We start from the raw sequence: 24,248 nt of genomic DNA, 5'->3' as shown, positions 1-24,248 counted from the left end.
GTTTTCAAAGGACTCAAAGCGAGGCGACCATCTCTGTCAGCGCCATCTTGCAGTCGGTAATCACAAAACAACCTCACAAAAAAACATCTTGTATTGTCTGGAGTTTGCTGCCTGGAACACAGTCTCACCTAAGTTTTCTATGTTGTAGCCTCATTACTGGCTAAATTAACACCTACCACCCGGCCCTAGAATTTCCTAATTTCCTCAAGTGAAAGAACACAATCTTCTCCTCAGGCTAATGCTTGACCTTCACATAATTAATTCCCAATTTTTCTCTCAACTGTTTTATTTCTTATTTCCCGCCCTGGTTGTCAAATCTTTCCCCCGGCACACAGTAGATCTAGGCTATAATAGTAGGAACATTTGTATATGAATGTTTGATATTCAATGAAAGTAGTGTGTGTGTGTGTGTGTGTGTGCGCGCGCATGCGTGTGCGCGTGTATGAAATAGACTTTTGCTAAACCGTTGTACAATCCCATGTACATTTCTCGTGCTCAGTATAGCATATCACTCAAAGACATCTATTCAGTCTCTCTTCCATTCTTATCAAATAAATGTGACTTTGATTAGATTATTGTGTGGGTGCAGCATGGAGTAGCCTAATTTCATTATGCCTATGAGTGGGAAAAAACATAGCAAGGTATGACAAGCATTCCTCCTTTAAACTTTTATCTTCGATGGATTTACTCAAAATAATGAGCCATTCGCAGTGAGAGGGGTTTAAAAACGCTTTACCGGATCCTGCAAAAATACTTCGACCTAATTCTGATTGGACMATATACGACGTTTCCCCTCTCTCTGGCTTTGACGGGCGGTTACGAATTTTCTCGAATTTACACGAAAGTTTACTGAAGATGAAGAAATGGATTTTGTTAAACTGCTCGGGACTGTTCTCGCCGTTTTCTGCCACCTAGGATTCACCCAATTTGAACACAATGGTGAGTGTTGACAGGGAAACAATGTCAAACTTGTCAAAGCCCGTTGTCAAAAGGTAACTGTATGATTAACCAAAGGTTATCTAATGCATTGCAATATTGCGCTTTTTTTGATCGTGCGAAAAAAATCTTATTATGTATTACCCAACGAAAGAAGAAAGATTTTGGATCGTTAAAATGTTTAAATAGAAATTTCAAATGTCACCCAAAATCGAGTGCTTTTGTAAGCTAGATGGCAAAAACAGTCACTGCAATATTTCTCTTCAATAGGCCTAGACATTGCCCAAGAGCAGACTTTTTGTTTTGGTTTGTGTGTTGGGAACCTATGATTCGTTTTGAGATGGGCCATTGTGCTCAGAAGTAGGCTCCAGATTTAGAAGACCAATGTGGTATGTAATGGCCTAAAGGTGGTGCAAAAATCAAGGTGGGCCATATTACTTTACAGCTTATTCACTGTGGTTTGCAACATTAGTAATAAAGGCCCCAATAAAGAAAATAAGACAGTAATAATACATAAATAATAACATACAGCCTATTCATAGTGTTACATGCAAGCACTTATGAAAAACAATACAACGAGACAAAAATCAAGAGATCTTGCACATAGGCCTATTATCATGTAATCCATGTAGGCTAATACATGTGCCTTATGTCCTCACAGTTTACATAACAACTTGCAATGTTAATTCCACTGAATTACCATTCTGATTTGACGTTATTTATTACCCATGTTTAGATTTGCAATTTTCCAATTGAATTTGCAATTTGATTTTGCATTCTTCATTTGCAATTTCTTGTTGTCCAATGCGATGCACTGTAGGCCAGAGGATCTGCCGGCGTGGCACAGAGCGACCCTGCTACAGGATCAACTACTTCCAGGACCCACGGCGGAGGATGACCTTCGATGATGCCAGGAAAGCCTGCAGGACGGATGGGGCAGAGCTCCTCAGTATCGAGACTGACAATGAGCAGCGTCTGGTCGAGAGGTTCATCCAGCAGTTGCAGGCCACCGATGGGGACTTCTGGATCGGGCTACACAGAAGCCCACGCCACTGGGTGACTACCATAGGATGCCCTTCGCAGTACTACTGGCTGGATGGCAGCAAGGCCAGATTCAGGTGTTCTTGTGTTTTACTTTGGTTTCAAGTCTAGGAGATCCCTGCAGTAAAAAGTCTAGGAGATCCCTGCAGCTGTTGGCATGCACACCACAGGAAAATACAGGGCCATAGAGATACCTCACATGACTCACAGTAATCTGAGAGTCATCCTAGAGCATCAGGGATTAACATATGTTGGTGTCTACATGCTTTGAGGGTCATTGCTATTTTATCGGTACAATTTGTATTATCATAAATGTTGTGGTATTGGCAGTGTTGGGAAAGCTACTCTGAAATATAGTTGACCAAGCTACCAATTACTTCACACGGAAAGAAGTTAATCTACACTTAAGGTACCCTCAAAAAATATAGTTGACTTAACTAAAGTTACTTTGAAAAAGTAGTTCACTTCATMCAAACTACTTCATGAAAAATTGTCACATGTAAATCTGAAATGTCATAGACGACAAGTTGCAAGAACAGATCACCGTTGTCAGATGTTAACAGAATGTGTCATTTACCCTATTAATCACAAAATAAAATGCTTCCAGTGAGAATTAGGCAGGTCTGAGGCCGAAAAAAGGATTGCAAAAAGAGTAGTGTGTAGTTCCAGTAGTTTGCTACACCACTACATGGCAAAAGTGATTAACTACTGAAAACACTACCTTGATTTGAATTTAGTTCAACTACCACCAAGCTACTGCAAAATGTAGTTTAATTACTAGTTGAACTACATAGTTCACTACTCCCCAACACTGGGTATCAGTAGGATGAGAGTCCATTTTCAGAGGCATGCTGTTGACTATCAGAGGATCTCTGATAAAGTTGTTGACCTATGGAAAACACGCTTGTTGCAGAAACTGGCATTGGGACGAGCCATCGTGTGGCAACGAGATGTGTGTGGTGCTGTACCACCAGCCTTCTGCCCCCCCCGACGAAGGGGGGCGCTTAATGTTCCAGTGGAACGATGACAACTGCAACACCAGGAACAATTTTGTCTGCAAGTACTCCRAAGGTGAACTGTACCCTGGACACGTTCTGAGTAGGCAAACGCGTTGTGGAACATTGCAGATAGAAATGTTATGAATAGAGTTGACATGATTTGTTATTCTACATGTCAGAGAGTTCTGTTTGTTTCACATCATGTTTTTCTATCTGACCGTTCCACAACATTGTGCCCTGCTGAACATGGCCCCGGTGTCCTTGATAGTGTCCATATTTAGACATGAACAGATTAAAAGGGTTGTATTCAAAGGACAGCAAATGTAAAGAAAGGGACCTAAACAGGGAGGGACTACCTGAATTTGTCCAATTAGAATCTCTCGTTTTTGTTGACAAATTTTTTTTGTTACGGATTGCAACAGTGTGCACTAATGAATTCGGCAATGTTACATTACATTTATCCTATCTCAATCCTGTAGTTTATTTCCGCTGAAGGAGATCATATTGTATGGTATGATTGTGATTGAATACCAGTTTATCAACAAGGAACCATAGAAAATTTAATTCACAGTCAATATAGTCCATTTTCTTTTGCAGCTGACGATTGTCTCTTTCTCTCTCTTACAGAAAAGTTACCAGTGTTTACTGTGGTGTGGAATTCATTATACACAGGTAAACCCACCCCTGCAACTAACATTCAGATTTTTTAAAGGTCAAATATGGGAATCCTTGAGATGGGTGATTTGTTGATACTGAGATCAACAGCTTGAACATTGTTATGACATTACCATTCTCAATCTCCGAAGTGTCTATGTATAGGATGACATCTAGTGGTAAAGATTTATGAATCACAATATGATATAATAGGAGAGAATGTAATAGAACATAAAAACTTCATCAGTGTCATTGAATCAATCCTCTTACCAGATAATAGAGGCTATGCATGACAAATACAGTAGGCTATAGTACAGTTACATATTACCAGTGAAGCTGCTTGAAATTGTTGCTCTGATTGAGTTTATTCCTAGAGAGTTTATTTGCGTATTAGTCATACTGTACTTGTTTACACATTGCTGCATCACACATGCTCAATCTTTCTTCTCTGGCGAAGACAAATGTTTGCTTATTTTTGGTCTGCACATTTATTTGGGCAATATGACGTTTTTGTATATCAATCCAATKTACAGTGTCTGTCTATTTACAAGTTTTGCTCATTATCTATTTTCCAGTTGCCCCAATTATATCTTTAATACCAATCCTCCCATCAGCTAAAGTGAGTGATGAGAAGACAAAACTAGGACTGTCTGAATCATCAGGTAAAAAATCTGCACTCTTCATGTCTATCGCGTTTGATCCTTGGTTATGAAATATTGTACATTATAAACTGGGTGGTTCGAGCCCTGAATGCTGATTTGGCTGACAGCCATGGTATATCAGGCCGTATACCATGGGTATGACAAAACATTTGTTTTTACTGCTCTAATTACGTTGGTAACCAGTTCATAATAGCAGTAAGGCACCTCTGGGGTTTGTGATATATGGCCAATATACCACGGCTAAGGGCTGTGTCCAGGCACTCCGCATTGCGTTGTGGGTAAGAACACCCCTTAGCCGTGGTATATTGGCCATGTACCACACCCCTTCATGCCTTATTGCTTAATTGTGTCCCAAATACAATAAATGATCTCCTCATTTATTTTCCAAAGTTTCTTTCCAAAAGTATTCATAGTGAGGTGCCAACTTACTGTCATTAGCCTGGTCCCAGATCTGTGTGTTTGTGCTATCACGTCAGCTCCTTTTCATTGACAATGAGTGACAAGGAGTTGACATGATAGCGCAAACAGATCTGGAACCAGGCTATAATGCCATTGTCTTACCTCTGGTGGGTTTTTTTCTCCCTGCAGTATCTCTTTCAGATAATGCCCTGTATGTCTCCTACATTCTATTTGCTACTATCCCTATTCTACTGCTGCTGCTTGTGGCYACAGGAGTCTTCTGCTATAAACGGGCTGCCAAAAGGTAATACTTGTTCGCCTCATTTAATAATAACAGGTAATAATACATTTTGTATGTTAGGCACCTGTCAAGGTCACCTAACATTATTTAAAAGTATGTAAAAAAGAATCTATAAGTTAAAAATGACACAGATAAGAGGGGCAAAACAGAGGAAGCTTGCAAGAGGGCTTGTGAAACATAATCAACATCAGACATCACAGAGCATAAGATAGCCTTCAGAGATGTTTCGTTTTCAGGTTTAAATGMCGTACTTGAAATAAGCAATGATGGAGGTGTTTGTGGCTCGCAACATGCCTCTGTAACTGATAGTGTAACTGTCTTTATGCAGGAGAAAGTCTCAAACGGACCGCTACCCTAAGCAAGAGCAATGGGGTACAATGTCCACTGCGGCTTGCAACATCCAAGGACCCTATGCCTACCGGGACATCACCAAGCTTCAACCAGCCGATCTGGAGAGCATGGCACCTGAATCAATCAAGAAGATGTCCTTCTGTGCCTCCTCTTTTGATTCCCATTGTGATGATTACGAGAATGTTTCAAACAAGGAGACAGTGACAGAGAGTGGCTTTGTGACCAATGATATCTATGAGGCCTGCCAGAACCACGGTCGGCACTATCTCAACGAGACTGGATGGGTGGAGAATGAGATCTATGAGTAATGTTGCAGCCCTGCAGTGCCTCTCTCTTTACCACATGTCCACTGGGCCATCTGGGCATCTGACTCTTTTTGTCTCCATTCATCTTTCATATCTCCTGCTGGTGGGTTGTATGGCATCATGTGATGCGAGACAGGACGGACAGATCCTGGGTGGTATTATAAAGTGTTCGCTTTAGGGTACGCCCACTAACCGTACAAAGAGGCCTATGGTGTCATCCCCATTTGAGGTCTCCTGTGTGGAAGTTGATGTCAGGGAACAGGACAATATCTTCGTAAATTCGGATAACAGAAGTCTGACCCCACGATACCTCTGAGCCATGGCCACCTGCGAGAGATGATCCTCCCAGTGATGTTTACCAAAGCCTCCACTGCTATGACACCAGTGTGAGCTGGCTGGATAAAGTCATAATGTGCCTTTTCATGGCTACACAAAAGTCCTGGTTGAATAACAGAGTGTAGCATTTGTTTATTTGCCTATTCCTTTGTCTTTGTCTTATAATCTTGTATTTATCACAATGTTGTGAAGAAAATCAAGAAAATACATGTTTTGCCTTCATGGTAGATTCAAGTGGGCCTGACTAGAGTGTTGTGAAAAAGTAGTCTAACGAGCTGAAGCTGAGTGTTCTTGGAGGATGTCGGACAGGAAATACCAAAAGCACATCTGGAACTTGCACATACAGGAAATCTAGCAGTGACAGCAGATGCTTTTGGGGTGCTGCGCTCAACAGTTTTCCATGTAAGGCTGTCACGATAGGTTAATTAACAAAACATGTACTTGCTGGACCTGTATGCCTATATTGGTAATATTTCAAATATCGCGCACCGCTCTGGTTACAAATAAATGTTTTGTTTTTAGTTTTTTTATAATAATGTGCCTTTATTGTGTTTTTGTGTACAAGAAGAAAGAAAAATAGACAATTTATAAGCCRTAAAACCTTTGGTAAGATATAGCTTACTTTACTGTACTATTGCAAACAGTACCTACTTATGGCTTCCATATTGTTTGTTTGACCAGCAGATGGTGCTGTTTCATGTAATATTTTAACTGTCTTTCCATTGGTCTCGAACTCCAGCAGTTTCACTAAAATTCTATGTTGATCGCAAGATGTGCAATGGGTATGTTAAAAAAAGGATAATAATGTGCTAATATTCTGTCATATTATTGTATTATTCTCAAACCAATTGATTTGGCTTAATAACCTGTATCTAAAATGTATACTGAACAAAAATATACTGAACAAAAATATAAATGCAACATGCAACAACTTCAATTTCAACAATTTTACTGAGTTACAGTTCATACAGTATAAAGAAATCAGTCAATTGAAATAAATGTATTAGGCTCTAATCTATGGATTTCACATGACTGGGCAGGGGCGCAGTCATTTTCCCACAAAAGGGCTATATTACAGACATCAGCTGTCTGGGTGGCTGGTCTCAGACGATCCCACAGGTGAAGAAGCAGGATGTGGAGGTCCTGGGCTGGCATGGTTACCTATGGTCTGCGGAYGTGAGGCCGGTTGGAAGTACTGCCAAATTCTCTAAAACGATGGAGGTGGCTTATGGTAGAGAAATTAAGATTCAGTTTTCTGGCAACAGCTCTGGTGGACATTCCTGCAGTCAGCATGCCAATTGCATGCTCCCTCAAAACTTGAGACATCTGTGGCATTGTGTTGTGTGACAAAACTGCACATTTTAGAGTGGTCTTTTATTGTCCCCAGGACAAGGTGCACCTGTTTAATGATCATGCTGTTTAATCAGCTTCTTGATATGCCACACCTGTCAGGTGGTTGGATTATCTTGGTAAAGGAGAAATGCTCACTAACAGGGATGTAAACAAATTTGTGCACAAAATTTACAAAGAAAATACACTTTTTGTGCATATGGAACAATTCTGGGATCTTTTATTTCAGCTCATGAAACACTTAACATGTTTTGTGTATATTTTTGTTCAGTGTACAAACCTTGCAGAACACACACCATCCAGCATAATCCAAATGAATGTTTGCCGTATTTTACCACAGCCGTAAAGGGCAATTGCAACCAACAAAAGTTATAATAAAATGTATTAGTGGTTGCATCACTTGCATGCATCATTTGCTTTGTGCATAAGCATGTACACGTTACATAGTCAGAGCCCAGCTGAACACACACCTTCACACATCAAAACAACATGCATGCATGGATTAATGTGCTAGTATAAATGTACATAAATAATTCACCAGTCCAATCCCTGCACTTTGACTCAGAGTAACAAAAGCTTTTTCTGTGCACCTGCAGGTCAAACTTCAAAGTCAACCCTCCACTCAGGGCGGCGAGCAAACAGATATCAGAATAGCAATGTTACCGGTTGACGTAAGAGGTGGGTCCGGTTGGCTTGGAAACGAATTGGCACTGAAGCGTGGAACCGCTTCAGAGGCCCGCCCCCTGTACAAATACCCCCATGGCTCTGACGTCAATGTACGTCAACGAGAGAATATGATGCCTCCTGCAACTCAACTCATGTACTTTAGCTAATATAGGTAGCTAGCTGAAATATTATAGCTCTATTGTATTGGAGAACGTGGCGTGACAGCCGTAAATGTCTTCTGTCGTCTCCTTGGTCTGACGGGTCCTTAACGTTCAAACTGGCAGGGCGACCGAGAAATGTACTTCGTCTATTTTTAATAGACAACATTTTAGCGGGCGGTTTGTTTCCCCTTCAACATCTGTAGGCTCAAGTCGCGAGCCCCTAGGTCCTCACCCCAAACCCTATTTAATAAAGAATGGTCATGGCTGACAATCACCAAAAACAGATGGTCCGGGGTCCTGTCCGAGTGGGCTTCTACGATATCGAACGTACTCTAGGAAAGGGAAATTTCGCCGTTGTGAAGCTGGCAAGACATCGCATTACCAAGACCGAGGTGAGTGCTGAGAATTAGCTAGCTGGCTGGCTAGCATGCTAGTTAACGGTGAGCTAAGCGTGTGATTCTCTTGCAAAGGGCACTAACCTTGTCTTTTAACTAACACGCTAGTAGTTACTTGCCCCCTGCATTGCAGTTGTAAGTTAGCTAGTTATCTAAAGTTATATTTGCACATTTATTCTGTAGTTTCATTCTGTTCACATTTGACATTGACATGTTTAGACCACTTCACACCTACTTAGTTTACTATGTTGCAAACAGTCTTTTTTTTGCAAAGATTTTGACCCGTACATGAAGAAAGTTATAGACTAGTAACTTACAAACTATTATGTAACTTGATAATCAAAACTGTCTATGATAAGCAAAATTGGGTGTCACCCAGTTTTACATTTAGGCAACGTTAGCCTAACTATGAAGTTGATTCATTCATGTGTGTTCATGAGATTCACATGATCCCATCACTTTGTAACCTCAATGTTGTGCAATACACTGCCTTTCTTTAACCATGGATCAATACCTTGCTTCATTACTCTCACTAACAATTGTGTGCAGTTTGTATAATGTTATGTATAATGTGGTCAACAAGCCACTCCATCCATAGTCCTTGCCGCGCGCCCCCCCAGCACTACACAGCTGATTCAAATAACCAACTCATCATCAAGCTTTGATTATCTGAATCCGCTGTGTAGTGTTAGGGCAAAAACCAAGTGTGCAGCCGTTGTGTACACTATTCACAGACGCTAATAGTCCTTGATCATGACTCTYATTTCCATTACATTACACATAAGTCATTTGACGAAGGCGACTTCTGTGCAGGGGAGTTTTGTTAAATGCGCTGACACTCAATCTGAACATTAACAAGCGTAAGGACCGTATCATTCATATCAGCGATTTCCAAAAGGTTAAATTGATCAAATCAAACTTTATTTGTCACATGCACCGACATGTGTAGACCTTAACCAACAGTGCAGTTCAAGAAAGAGTTTACCAAATAAACTAAAGTAACACAATACAATAACGAGGCTATATACAGGAGGTACCAGTACAGAGTCAATGTGTGGGGTTACAGATTAGTTGAGGTAATTTGTACAYGTAGGTAGGGGTGAAGTGACTATGCATAGATAATAAACGATGAGTAGCAGCAGTGTAGAAAACAAATGGAGGAGGGGTGTCAATGTAAATAATCCAGTGGGCTTTTCATTAATTGTTCAGCAGTCTTATGGCTTGGGGGTAGAAGCTTTTAAGGAGCTTTTTGGTCCTGGACTTGGCGCTCCGGTACTGCTTGCCGTGCGGTAGCAGAGAGTACAGTCTATGACTTTGGTGACTGGAGTTTTTGACAATTTTTGGGGCTTTCCCCTGACACCGCCTAGTATATGAACTCAGCAAAAAAATCAACTTCCTCTCACTGTCAACTGTGTTTATTTTCAGCAAACTTAACATGTGTAAATATTTGTATGAACATAACAAGATTCAACAACTGAGACATAAACTGAACAAGTTCCATAGACATGTGACTAACAGAAATTGAATAATGTGTCCCTGAACAAAGGGGGGTCAAAATCAAAAGTRACAGTCAGTATCTGGTGTGGCCACCAGCTGCATTAAGTACTGCAGTGCATCTCCTCCTCATGGACTGCACCAGATTTGCCAGTTCTTGCTGTGAGATGTTACCCCGCTCTTCCACCTAGGCACCTGCAAGTTCCCTGACATTTCTGGGGGGAATGGCCCTGGCCCTCACCCTACAATCCAACAGGTCCCAGAAGTGCTAAATGGGATTGAGATCCGGGCTCTTCGCTGGCCATGGCAGAACACTGACATTCCTGTCTTGCAGGAAATCACGCACAGAACGAGCAGTATGGCTGGTGGCATTGTCATGCTGGAGGGTCATGTCAGGATGAGCCTGCAGGAAGGGTACCACATGAGGGAGGAGGATGTCTTCCCTGTAACGCACAGCGTTGAGATTGCCTGCAATGACAACAAGCTCAGTCCGATAATGCTGTGACACACCGCCCCAGACAATGACGGACCCTCTACCTCCAAGTCCTTCGATGATAAACGCGAATCCGACCATCACCCCTGGTGAGACAAAACCGCGACTAGTCAGTGAAGAGCACTTTTTGCCAATCCTGTCTGGTCCAGCGACGGTGGGTTTGTGCCCATAGGCGACGTTGTTACCGGTGATGTCTTGTGAGGACCTGCCTTACGACAGGCTTACAAGCGCTCAGTCCAGCCTCTCTCAGCCTATTGAAGACAGTCTGAGCACTGATGGAGGGATTGTGCATTCCTGGTGTAACTCGGGCAGGTGTTGTTGCCATCCTGTTCCTGTCCCGCAGGTGTGATGTTCAGATGTACCGATCCTGTGCAGGTGTTACACATGGTCTGCCACTGCAAGGACGATCAGCTGTCCGTCCTGTCTCCCTGTAGTGCTGTCTTAGGCGTCTCACAGTACAGACATTRCAATTTATTGCCCTGGCCACATCTGCTGTCCTCATGCCTCCTTGCAGCATGCCTGAGGCACGTTCACGCAGATGGGCAGAGACCCTGGGCATCTTTCTTTTGGTGTTTTTCAGAGTCCATAGAAAGGCCTCTTTAGTGTCCTAAGTTTTCATAACTGTGACGTTAATTACCTACCGTCTGTAAGCTGTTAATGTCTTAACGACCGTTCCACACGTGCATGTTCATTGAACAAGCATGGGAAACAGTGTTTAAATCCTTTACAATGAAGATCTGTGAAGTTATTTTGATTTTTACAAATTATCTTTGAAAGACAGGGTCCTGAAAAAGGGACGTGTCTTTTTTTTGCAGAGTTTAGGTCCTGGAATGCAGGAAGCTTGGCCCCAGTGATGTACTGGGCCGTAAGCACTACCCTCTGTAGTGCCTTGCGGTCGGAGGTCGAGCAGTTGCCATACCAGGCAGWGATGCAACCGGTCAGGATGCTCTCGATGGTGCAGCCTTAGAACTTTGAGGATCTGGGGACTCATGCCAAATTTTCAGTCTCCTGAGAGGGAAAAGGTGTTGTCGTGCCCTCTTTACGACTGTCTTGGTGTGTTTGGAGCATGATAGTTTGTTGGTGATGTGGAAACCAAGGAACTTGAAACTCTCGACCCCGCGCTACTACAGCCCGTCGATGTTAATGGGGGCCTGTTCGGCCCGCCTTTTCCTGTAGTCCAAGATCAGCTCCTTTTGTCTTGCTCACATTGAGGGAGAGGTTGTTGTCCTTCAACCACACTGCCAGGTCTCTGACCTCCTCTCTATAGGCTGTCTCATTGTTGTCGGTGATCAGGCCTACCACTGTTGTGTCATCAGCAAACTTAATGATGGTGTTGGAGTTGTGTTTGGCCACGCAGTCGTAGGTGAACAGGGAGACCAGGAGGGGACTAAGCACACACCTCTAAGGGTCCCCAATGTTGAGGATCAGCATAGCAGATGTGATATTGCCTACCCTTACCACTTGGGGGGTGGCCTGTCAGGAAGTCCAGGATCCAGTTGCAGAGGGAGGTGTTTTATTCCCAGGGTCCATAACTTAGTGATGARCTTTGTGGGCACTATGGTGTTGAACACTGAGCTGTAGTCAATGAACAGCATTCTCACTTAGGTGTTCCTTTTGTCCAGTTGGGAAAGGGCAGTGTGGAGTACGATTGAGATTGCGTCAACTGTGGATCTGTTGGGTTGGTATGTGAATTGGAGTGGGTCTAGGGTAKCCTGGAGGATACTGTTGATGTAAGCCATGACCAGCCTTTCCAAGCACTTCATGGCTACTGACGTGAGTGATACGGGCAGTAATCATTTAGGCAGGTTACCTTTGCTTCCTTGGGCACATTACTATGGTGTTCTGCTTGAAACATGTAGGTATTACAGACTCAGTCAGTGAGAGGTTGAAAATGTCAGGGAAGACACTTGCCAGTTGGTCCGCACATGTTTTGACTACACGTCCTGGTAATCCGTCTGGCCCCGCGGCTTTGTGAATGTTGACCTGTTTAAAGGTCTTGCTCACATCGGCTACCGAGAGCGTTATCACACTGTCGTCCTGAACAGTTGGTGCTCTCATGCATGCTTCAGTGTTGCTTGCCTCGAAGCGAGCACAAAAGGCATTTAGCTCGTCTGGTAGGCTCACGTCACTGGGCATCTTGCGGCTGGGTTTTTCTTTGCAGTCCGTAATAGTTTTCAAGCCCTGCCACATCCGACGAGCGTCAGAGCCGGTGTAGTAGGATTCAATCTTAATCCTCTATTGATGCTTTGTTTGTCTGAGGGCATAGTGGGATTTCTTATAAGCGTTCGGATTAGTGTCCCACTCCTTGAAGCGGCAGCTCTAGCCTTTAGCTCGATGCAGATGYTTCCTCTAATCCTTGGCTTCTGGTTGGGATATGTACTTGCGGTCACTGTGGGGACGACAACCTCAATGCACTTATTGATGCAGCCGATGACTGGTATACTCCTGAATGCCATTTGATGAATCCCGGAACATATTCCAGTCTGTGCTAGTAAAACAGTCCTGTAGCATCCGTGTCATCTGACCACTTCCGTATTGAACGAGTCACTGGTAATTCCTGCTTTAGCAGGAATCAGGAGCATCGGTTTGTGGTGGTAAATAGACGGCTACGAATAATATAGATGAGAACTCTCTTGGTAGATAGTTTGGTCTACAGTTTTTTATAAGGTACTCTACCTCAGGCGAGCAATACTTCAGGCGAGCAATACATTGAGACGTCTTTAATATTAGACATCTCGCACCAGCTGTTATTGACAAATAGACACACACCCCCGCACCTTGACTTATCAGACATAGCTTCTCTGTCCTGCCGGTGCATGRAATATCCCACCAGCTCTATATTATCTGTCGTCGTTCAGCCACGACTTRGTGAAACATAAGATATTACAGTTTTTAATGTCCCGTTGGTAGTATAATCTTGATTGTAGGTTATCCATTTTATTTTCCAATGATTGCACGTTGGCCAATAGAACGGATAGCAGTGGGAGTATACTCACTCGCCTACAAATTCTCAGAAGGCAGCCCGACCTCCGCCCTCTTTTTCTCCGTCTTTTCTTCACGCAAATGACGGGGATTTGGGCCCGTTCCTGAGAAAGCAGTATATCCTTCGCGTCGGACTCATTAGAGAAAAGTTATTCTTCCAGTTCGAGGTGAGTAATTGCTGTTCTGATGTCCAGAAGTTATTGTTGGTCATAAGAGATGGTAGCAGCAACATTATGTACAAAATAAGTTACAAACAATTCGGAAAAACKAACAAAATAGCACWATTTTTTAGGAGCACGTAAAACGTCAGCCATCCCCTCCAGCGCCATTCTACACGCCATATCTCCATGTTACAGTGCATGTTATTCTACCCCCACAAGCCATAAGACTCCTGAACAGCTAATCAAATGGCTACCCAGACCAGGCCCACCCATTTACTCTGTACTGGTACCCTCTGTAAATAGCCTCGCTATTGTTAATTTACTGCTGCTCTTTAATTATTTGTTACTTTAATGTTTTATTTTTGACTTATTTTTCTTACAAAACATTAACCAACAATGCAGTTAAGTAAGCATTTCACTAAGGTCTACACGTATTGTAGTCGGCGCATGTGACAAATAAAATGTTATTTGTTTATGGAAGACGAGGCGACCACCTGTGCTAATTAGCTACGGTATCTAGTATACTCCGAACACTTGTGTGTAACTCAGGAAGTGTAGCAGAAGTGACATTTCATCGGATGGAGTCACCCATAGCTTTATTGATCTGTGCAAAACGTATGCATGGCTGAAAACTATAGGGAGAAGGCAGAATGCCGCCTAGAGTTTTCGAGAGCTAAGACGCTAACTGCTTTAGCGCCTTTTGACGGTAGAATCTAATGAACGGGGGAGTTTTTTGTTGAGCCCCGATGCTTGCTCTAAACGTTAACACGYGTCCTTGCGGTACAGTTCTGGAAACATAAGGAACTTATCTTTCATATCGGCAATAAATAATTTTCAAAAAACAAAARGTTAAGTTACTAACCTTTTTATAGGGTTAGAGTTCATACACGGCCGTATTTCCATGTTACATTGCTTGTTTACGGAAACAGACGGAAGACGGGTGGATTAGGGAGAGGCTATACGGACACACCTAGTTCCCAAATTGATGACATGTTGCGCAGTTGMGAGTCGGGTGGAGCTTATTGGATTCGGTTCAGTCAGTCCTCCTGATGCGCCCTTCCCAGCTTCTTAGTTTATGCTTGCTAGCTTGCAAAAAGAGCAGCATGGTGCTAGTTAAAACTTGTAAAAGAAAGTAATGTTTGTTTCGATGGGCGAGGGAGAAATAACTTGTTGTTAGGGCTGGCACAATTATCGTAGAATCGTGTAACCGACAATTAAGGACATTAACCGTGAACMCATTTTTTGTTGTTGTAATAATCGTCTTACTACTACTTCTTATGGGTGGATTCAATGTTATATTTAGTAGATATAGTTTACCCAAGAACACTTTAAAAGGAAGTGGGTAAAGCTATTAATAATTTTACGAGCAGAATGGCACATTCGGGAGGAGAATCATAATTTCCAAAAGTTCCAAGTGGTCAACACCATTCGTTTTGGAGACAGGGGTGTCAGCAAAGCTGTGTTGTATTTAGGGCTGAGCCCATTTAGTCGACTGGTCGATTGTTTGGTCGATAGGCTGCTGGTCGACCATTGCGGAGGCCGCGGGATGGCACACCAGTATCGCCAACAGTACATGTACTGTTAATTACCATAATTGCTAATCTATAACGTTTGTTTGGTTAGGGCAATTTCTGTTAATGCATTCAATATATTATTATTCTAGTCTTACCATTGTTATTGTAGGTGTGGACACGTTGTTTTTAGAGCGCACAACCTACAGTAGACTACACTTGTGATTAAAATTATGATTTCATTCCATTTACGAGTTGTCAATTTATTCATTGTCTTTTTGTTTGGAGCTCTCCTGTCAATCTTGAGGAAGGACACGCACTTGATTATTCATAGAAGTAAGTAAGCGGCCAACAAGTGCTCAGCATATGTGGGAACTCCTCCAAGACTGTTGGAAAAGCATTCCAGGTGAAGCTGGTTGATAGAATGCCTAAAGTGTGCAAAGCTGTCATCAAGGCAAATGGTGGCTACTTTGAAGAATATAAAATATATTTAGATTTGTTTCACACAAGCATTTCTACACCTGCAATAACATCTGCTAAACACATGTATGTGACCAATAAATTTGATTTGACATTTTTGGTTACTACATGATTCCATATGTGTTATTTCATAGTGTTGATGTCTTCACTATTATTCTACAATGTAGAAAATAGTTWAAAAAAAWAAAAAAWAAAAAAAAACTTGAATTAGTAGCTGTGTCCGAACATTTAACTGGTACTGTAGCTAGCTAATTAGCACAGGTAGTCCACTGGGAGGGGCTATACGGAGACGCCAGGTGCCCAAAATGTATGACGCATGTCATGCAGGAAGAGTTGAGTAGGGACGAACGGATTCGGTTCAGTCAGTTGTGCTAATGAGCCCTCACCAGCTAGCTAATTTATTCTTGTGAGTTCAACGAGATTTAGAAACTTGTCTGCCAAAGTTGGGACTTGAGAGAGTCATTCCATTTCTGTCTGGGTAATTGTTTATTTTTATGTAGATATTAATGCCGTAGTTGTACATTTTCAGTGAAAATCACTACAATAAATGTGCTTTAGCTGTCATTCTGGCATGATATTGGCCACTCAATCTACCTACTTCCCTCTCCTTACTGCAGGACAGCAGTGCTCGGCATTAGCCGGCAAGCAGGAACTAAGGACACACTGTGCCCTGTGATGTTGTGTTGCCTGCTTGCACTGCAAACTCTCTCAATGAGCAGTAGACTGTATCACGGTGACTACCAACTACAAGTTATTTTTTGTGTAGGCTGCTATCCTACTCCAAATATAATCAAGTGGGATGGAACAAATTGGCTACGTTAGCTGCTGCCAGCAACATCTGCCCGGTGAAGCAAAACAGTGGGAAGAACCTCGATACAACCTCGTTACGCTAGCTAATTGGCATGTCAAGGTGACATCCAGATGGTGACAAATGTTTCCATATATAGACACACACCCTATATTTGAATAAAATCAACTATGCATAGGCTACTGAGCTTGTCTGACGCTTTAGGCACTGCGATTTAAAAAGACCATACAAATTACAAAAAACGGAGCCAGAGATCACTATAGCCTAACCAGAAGAAAAATAACTCTTCTTGACCAGACCCCCCCCCCCCCCCCACACACACACACACTTCGCAGATTCTGCCCCTTACACTCCTGAAGTTGCTGGTAATAGGCTTCACCAGCGGTCGGCAACCTTTTCCATTTGGAGAATCGTACCATTTCTGCTGATCTGCGTGCCAGTTGTGATTTCTCAGATGCACATTTTCGTGGAACAGTTTCATTTAATTTATAATAAGTCTTCATATCTTAAAATCAATGTCGTGGTTAATCAATATTCTATCTAAATGATACAAATCTAAAAGTATCTTTATTGCCATTATTTAATAATAGGTTACATAGCTTACAAATATATTTTGATTTGTTTAACACTTTTTTTTTTGCTACTACATGATTCCATATGTGTTGTTTCATATTTTCGGTGTTTACACTATTATTCTACAATGTAGAGAATATTAAAAATAAAGAAAAACCCTTGAATGAGTAGGTGTCCAAACTTTTGACTGGTGCTGTATATGCGTCTCCACACCTGTATGTAAACAGAAGACCGACGCCACAAACGTGTTGTCAATGAAAAATACAGTTGGCTGCAACTGTGTTAAAACTGTGTAGAGTGTATTTGTGCTTTTTGCATTTGTGGAATTATTTTGATGTGATTTGAAAGTAGGGGGATTTATGTTTCTATAACCATAMCGCATTTGAGAATCGATTCACATTTAGATGGAGTATTTGTCTGTTTTGGCTTCCAAAGCCATTTCGCCTTTAACTAGAACATTTTAAGGTCCTTGGATTATAATGAGTATCGTTAGGCTCCTTTAGTCCATTATGGGGCTACTCTGTACATAACTAGTAATTGCAAAGCAAATCCGTCAGCCCCTGTTTAGTGTTTACCTCTTGGATATGGTATTAGCAGCAGCCCACTTTCCTGGATTCTTGACATTGCAAGATTTAAAATCTCTCTCGTTACTCATATCGTCTTAGTAATCAGTAGGTCCTCAGTTCAAGAATGCCCCCGACCTTACTTGACCTCCTTGTAGTGGCTGGCAGTAGGCCTAACGCCTCATCACACCGAAAGCGTCTTTGTGTTTTGGTACACCAGAAGTACATTCATTTCCAATGGAACACTGCGTTTGCCTTGCAGAGGCAGTTGCAGTGCGTTCTGTGTGATGCATAAATTGGAAATATTGAACGTATGCATCAAACAATATGCGTAGATGGCTTGACAGAAATGGTAGCAGGAGGTGAATGTTGAACTTTTGTTGCACACACATCCAGATGATGCTGCGTACCATTTTGCGCAATGATTTTGTAGGTGTGATCAAGGTGTAAATGTCTTCTGTTCATAACGAAGAGGGAGGGGAGCATTAGTGCAGTGATATGGATGTAATCAAGCATTGTATTGGGTAGAATGATTAAAGGCCTCCCCTCGTTTTTGTTTACTCCAGAGCTTGGCTCACAGACACTTGGATCTCTTCAAGTCCTGGTGGTGATGAAATGCTGTTTATGAGAGAGCGAGACTTGGGATATTGCATGTTATCATGACATGGACACTGTTAATCAATTCTTGCAAGGATGAAGAAATTGCCTGTTTTCCAGCAGCTTCTGCTAGTGTCTGCCTCCCTTACCTCTCACCCAGTGTGGATGACAGAATATAAAAGCTGTTTATGATTTCCCCTAGCAAACAGTTTTTTTTGTGCAAAGGATAGCATTTGAGGTTTATTGTCTGTGCTCGCCTTGCAAGAACTTAAGAGTGCTGTGGAATTATATTAGGGAGAGCTAGGCCTACTGCTTACCACTTTTGCCTGCCTTTCTTAGAATTATCTGCCTCMGTCTAAGTCAACACTTTAAAATGTATGCCTAAACAGTGGGGAGAACAAGTATTTGATACACTGCCGATTTTGCAGGTTTTCCTACTTACGAAGCATGTAGAGGTCTGTACTTTTTATCATAGGTACACTTCAACTGTGAGAGACGGAATCTAAAAAATCCAGAAAATCGCATTGTATGATTTTTAAGTAATTAATTTGCRTTTTATTGCATGACATAAGTATTTGATACATCAGAAAAGCAGAACTTAATATTTGGTACAGAAACCTTTGTTTGCAATTACAGAGATCATACGTTTCCTGTAGTTCTTGACCAGGTTTGCACACACTGCAGCAGGGATTTTGGCCCACTCCTCCATACAGACCTTCTCCAGATCCTTCATGTTTCAGGGCTGTCGCTGGGCAATACGGACTTTCAGCTCCCTCCAAAGATTTTCTATTGGGTTCAGGTCTGGAGACTGGCTAGGCCACTCCAGGAACTTGAGATGCTTCTTACGGAGCCACTCCTTAGTTGCCCTGGCTGTGTGTTTCGGGTCGTTGTCATGCTGGAAGACCCAGCCATCTTCAATGCTCTTACTGAGGGAAGGAGGTTGTTGGYCAAGATCTCGCGATACATGGCCCCATCCATCCTCCCCTCAATACGGTGCAGTCGTCCTGTCCCCTTTGCAGAAAAGCATCCCCAAAGAATGATGTTTCCACCTCCATGCTTCACGGTTGGGATGGTGTTCTTGGGGTTGTACTCATCCTTCTTCTTCCTCCAAACACRGCGAGTGGAGTTTAGACCAAAAAGCTCTATTTTTGTCTCATCCGACCACTTCTCCCATTCCTCCTCTGGGTCATCCAGATGGTCATTGGCAAACTTCAGCCCGGCCTGGACATGCGCTCGCTTGAGCAGGGGGACCTTGCATGCGCTGCAGGATTTTAATCCATGACGGCGTAGTGTGTTACTAATGGTTTTCTTTGAGACTGTGGTCCCAGTTCTCTTCAGGTCATTGACCAGGTCCTGCCGTGTAGTTCTGGGCTGATCCCTCACCTTCCTCATGATCATTGATGCCCCACGAGGTGAGATCTTGCATGGAGCCCCAGACCGAGGGTGATTGACAGTCATCTTCAACTTCTTCCATTTTCGAATGATTGCGCCAACAGTTGTTGCCTTCTCACCAAGCTGCTTGCCTATTGTCCTGTAGCCCATCCCAGCCTTGTGCAGGTCTACAATTTTATCCCTGATGTCCTTACACAGCTCTCTGGTCTTGGCCATTGTGGAGAGGTTGGAGTCTGTTTGATTGAGTGTGGGGACAGGTGTCTTTTTATACAGGTAACAAGTTCAAACAGGTGCAGTTAATACAGGTAATGAGTGGAGAACAGGAGGGCTTCTTAAAGAAAAACGAACAGGTCTGTGAGAGSCGGAATTCYWACTGGTTGGTAGGTGATCAAATACTTATGTCATGCAATAAAATGCAAAATAATTACTTAAAAATCATACAATGGGATTTTCTGGATTTTTATTTTAGATGCCGTCTCTCACAGTTGAAGTGTACCTATGATAAAAAATTACAGACCTCTACATGCTTTGTAAGTAGGAAAACCTGCAAAATCGGAAGTGTTTCAAATACTTGTTCTCCCCACTGTATATTCCTTTACACAAAAAAGACCTCAAGGGAATCCTTTTGAATGTTTTGTCCAGGGACTCATCACTGTATTCTGTGTTCCACAGGTTGCCATTAAAATCATAGACAAGAGCCAACTAGATGCTGTGAACCTGGAGAAGATCTACCGGGAGGTACAGATCATGAAAATGTTGGACCAYCCGCACATCATCAAGTTGTACCAGGTAAACCTCTCCTTTTTAAAACACAAGTATACAAAATATAATCCATTTTTATTTGTTCCTCTGGGTTTTTGTATAAATGTGCAATGCCTATGGTCATTCAGGACATTTTTCTAATGGGTGAGCAAACATCTCCAATCTACCTGGCCTTCACAGTCCTAGACCTTCATAGATATCAGAACTGACGTCTGACTGAGTTAATAACTAACCAACCAACCCTCTCCAAGCAACGTGTCAAGGTGCTTAACAAAATGTCACCCAAACTGTACTGTAGGGTTCAGCCTCTCGTGTTAAAAGCAGTGGGAGGAAAAGCAATGTTCAGCTGTCAAGCTCCACAATCAGAGGAGGTCCTCTACTAGTCAACCYGAAAATCCCACCCCAGACTTCACTTTTCTTACATAAGACTTTAGGTCCCGTTGGTCGTTGGGAATGTGAATAGCAGTTAATTATTATTACACAACCAAATGGCTCTGGTCCAGGCTTTGCTGTGTAATCACGGTGTATCATTATTTCCAACAGCTCTTCCATACAAACGGCATGGGTCAATTAGTCATTTCCTTTCAGGCCTCATAAACAGAGGGCAGCAGGCTTGGCATCGGCTCTCTCATCTCCAAACAACCAACCCCCCCCCGTTCAGTTTGTCTTGGGGTCTTTGCTTCACAGGATGCCCCCTCAGCGGACTCAGAGGCCCAAGTTTCCCACAGTCACATACACACACACACACACAGCTCTTCACTGTTTCCAATGAACATATCATCTCCACCTTCATCAATATATGGCCTATTTGTCTCCGTCAAGCGTTCTCAACAACACAGAGAAGTTGTAGGCTATAATGTTGACATTTGCATGGGATAACAATCCATGTAATTTCCCCATTTGCATCATTGACCAAGTACTGTGACAGAATTTGGATAGTAAGTGCCATGTGATCGGCATGTTATGGAAAGCACTGGGAAAAGTGACATTGATTATCACTACAGGGTTTTTGGTCAAATCATGGAGACAGGGGCATATTGGTCAGAAATGGTGCAGAGTAAAGGGTACGTTAGCCCAGATGGAAATTTACATGAAATAACCACTTTGTGGGATTTCCATGTGAATGTATCTGATTCATTAATGTGTTTATTTATTTTTTATCTCTATTCATCCTTTTGTTTTCTTTGGCTAATTCTAGGACACGTCCCAAATGGCATCCTATTCCCAATGTGGTGCACTACTTCCCATAGGGCTCAAAAAGAAGTGCACATAGGGAATAGTGTGCCATTTGGGATGCTACCCTGGTGTCCTCCCACACACACCGCTGGCTGGCACTATCAGTGCCGTCTCTCTCTACTGGGAATAGCAGAGCCGTTTAACCAGAACATCGTTCCCATTCTCTCGTGTTCCATATTTGTCATTTTTGTCATTCCAAAAAATAAAGCATAATTTTTTTGCTGTGAGCAGCAAATACGAGCCTTTACGGTGTGCCATTTGCAACATTTACTCTGCTGATCAACGCAAGTTTGTATTAATTCCTTTGTTATTTTATGATCCTTTCGTTTAAGACTGTTCTGCTGTTCTCAGTACACCCACGTCAGCCAGCCTAATACKGTTCCAGGAATCTATGCACGAGGATTATCAGATGAATTTACATCTTAACGGCACCAAGGTCATTGCTGAGGTTGGTGTTAATCTGTTTTGCTGTGTGCTTATTGCTTACTCATTGTTTCCTTCCCTTTTTCACAGGTAATGGAGACCAAGAACATGCTCTACTTGGTGACAGAGTATGCCAAAAACGGGGAGATTTTCGGTAAGTGTAGCAGACGTACCAAGTGAATTTGTACCGGACTGGAAACGATGTCAAACAATTTTATCTGAACGATTTCTTTTGTCATGTGTCGTCACCTCTCCTCTCCTGTTAGTTATATTGTGTACTTGCATGCCGTAGCCTATACGCTGTGTACAAAGCATTAACAACACCTGCCCTTTCYATGACATAGACTGACCAGGTGAATCCAGGTGAAAGCTACGATCCCTTATTCATGCAACTTGTTAAATATATTTCAATCAGTGTAGATGAAGGGGAGGAGACAGGTTAAAGAAGGATTTTAAGCCTTGAGAGAGTTGAGACATGGTTTGTGTGTATTTGTGCCATTGAGGGTGAATTGGCAAGACAAAAGATTTAAGTGCCTTTGAACCAGGGGCTTGGTAGTGCAGTGGTTCCCAAACTGTGTTGGCGGGGCGTGGGGATCTTTTTACATTTGATTTCTTTTTTTGCAACTCAGCCCGGCTTCCAAGATACTCTTGAAAGTTGTAATAGTAGAATGCACAAGGTGCCATTTCAACATTTGGTAGTGCATCATCAGCTCCTCTTGTCATGTCAGTCATTGCATACGTTCGAGAGCTTTTATAACTTTTATAAGCTTTTATAAGTTATAGCTTTTATAACTAATGTCCGGATCAACTAGCCCATGTCAGCTAATGTTTTTTAGCCCATACATTTTATTTGTAATGTTTTAGTCACTCAMATATCACATGAATACACATTATACATGGCAAAATGTATAGAATTACCTAAAACTGCAGAATGTTCTCTGCAGCCCATGACAAAAATGTGTAGAATTGCTTGAAATAGGCTTTAAACCGACAACATTTTCTCTCCGCCAACCAGAGGGGTGTGAATAGTTTTGTGTCATGGACCGTGCTTGTGCACATATAAATAAATGTGGCACGCACACAGGGGTGGCGCAAAATGTTCCCCAATGCTGGAAGGGTGGCCTGAGTGAAAAGGTTTGGGAACCCTGTGGTAATGGGTGCCAGGTGCACCGGTTTGTGTCAAGAACTGCAATGCTGATGCGTTTTTCACACTCAATAGTTTCCCATGTGTATCAAGAATGGTCCATTACCCAAAGGACGTCCAACCAACTTGACACAACTGTGGGAAGTATTGGAGTTAACATGGGCAAGCGTCCCTGTGGAACACTTTCGACACTTTGTAGAGTCCATGCCCCGACGAATTGAGGCTGTTCTGAGGGCATTGAAGGTCCTCAAGAACACAGTGGCCTCCATCATCCACCACCAAGACACTTCCTAGAGCTGGCCACACTGAGCATTCGGGGGGAAAGGCCTTGGTCAGGGTGGTGACCAAGAACCCGATGGTCACTCTGCTAGAGCTCCAGAGTTCCTCTGTGGCGATGGGAGAACCTTCCAGAAGGACAACCAGTTCTGCAGCACTCCACCAATCAGGCCTTTATGGTAGAGTGGCCGGACAGATCTACTCCACAGTAAACGGCACATGACAGCCCACTTAGAGTTTGCCAAAAGGCACCTAAAAGGACACTCGGACCATGTGAAACAAGATTATCTGGTCTGATGAAACCAAGATTGAACTCTTTGGCCTGAATGCCAAGTGTCATGTCTGGAGGAAACCATCCCTACGGGAAGCATGGTAGTGACAGCATCATGCTGTGGGGATGTTTTTCAGCGGCAGAGACTGGGAGACTAGTCAGGATCGAGGGACAGATGAACGGAGCAAAGTGCTGCGAGATCCTWKATGAAAACCTGCTACGGACCTCTGACTGGGGGCGAAGGTTTACSTTCCAACAGGAGAACGACCCTAAGCACACAGCCAAGACAATGCAGGAGTGGCTTCGGGACAAGTCTCTGAATGTCTTTGAGTGGACCGGACTTGAACCCGATTGAACATCTCTGGAGAGACCTGAAATAGCTGTGCAGCGACGCTCCCCATCCAACCTGAAAGAGCTTGAGAAGATCTGTAGAGAAGAATTGGAGAAACTCCTCAAATACAGGTGTGCCAAGCTTGTAGTGCCATACCCAAGAAGACTCAAGGCTGTAATCACTGCCAAAGGTGCTT

The 24,248-nt window shown here is 42.7% G+C and overlaps 2 protein-coding genes across 2 annotated transcripts in view; both read left to right on the top strand.

The window, feature by feature from the left end:
- The first annotated feature begins 498 nt into the window (after positions 1–498).
- On the top strand, positions 499–6,507 carry laynb (layilin b). Its single transcript, XM_023967275.2, has 7 exons — positions 499–939; positions 1,757–2,054; positions 2,891–3,048; positions 3,603–3,647; positions 4,205–4,291; positions 4,880–4,994; positions 5,320–6,507. The coding sequence occupies exons 1-7, from the start codon at positions 864–866 to the stop codon at positions 5,648–5,650; spliced, it is 1,110 nt and encodes a 369-aa protein (XP_023823043.1). The 5' UTR covers positions 499–863; the 3' UTR covers positions 5,651–6,507.
- Positions 6,508–8,101: 1,594 nt separating this feature from the next.
- Positions 8,102–24,248, top strand: part of sik2b (salt-inducible kinase 2b) — a 59,319-nt gene continuing 43,172 nt past the window's right edge. Inside the window, exons 1-3 of the mRNA XM_023966452.2 lie at positions 8,102–8,552; positions 20,282–20,398; positions 22,121–22,184. Coding sequence (XP_023822220.1) covers positions 8,415–8,552; positions 20,282–20,398; positions 22,121–22,184 — 319 coding nt within the window. The 5' untranslated portion in view covers positions 8,102–8,414. The remainder of the gene's footprint in view (positions 8,553–20,281; positions 20,399–22,120; positions 22,185–24,248) is intronic.

The sequence above is a fragment of the Salvelinus sp. IW2-2015 genome, linkage group LG22, assembly GCF_002910315.2.
Source record: "Salvelinus sp. IW2-2015 linkage group LG22, ASM291031v2, whole genome shotgun sequence".
Taxonomy (NCBI): domain Eukaryota; kingdom Metazoa; phylum Chordata; class Actinopteri; order Salmoniformes; family Salmonidae; genus Salvelinus; species Salvelinus sp. IW2-2015.
The sequence above is the reverse complement of the archived record's forward strand: the minus strand, read 5'-3'. Positions and strand labels throughout refer to the sequence as shown.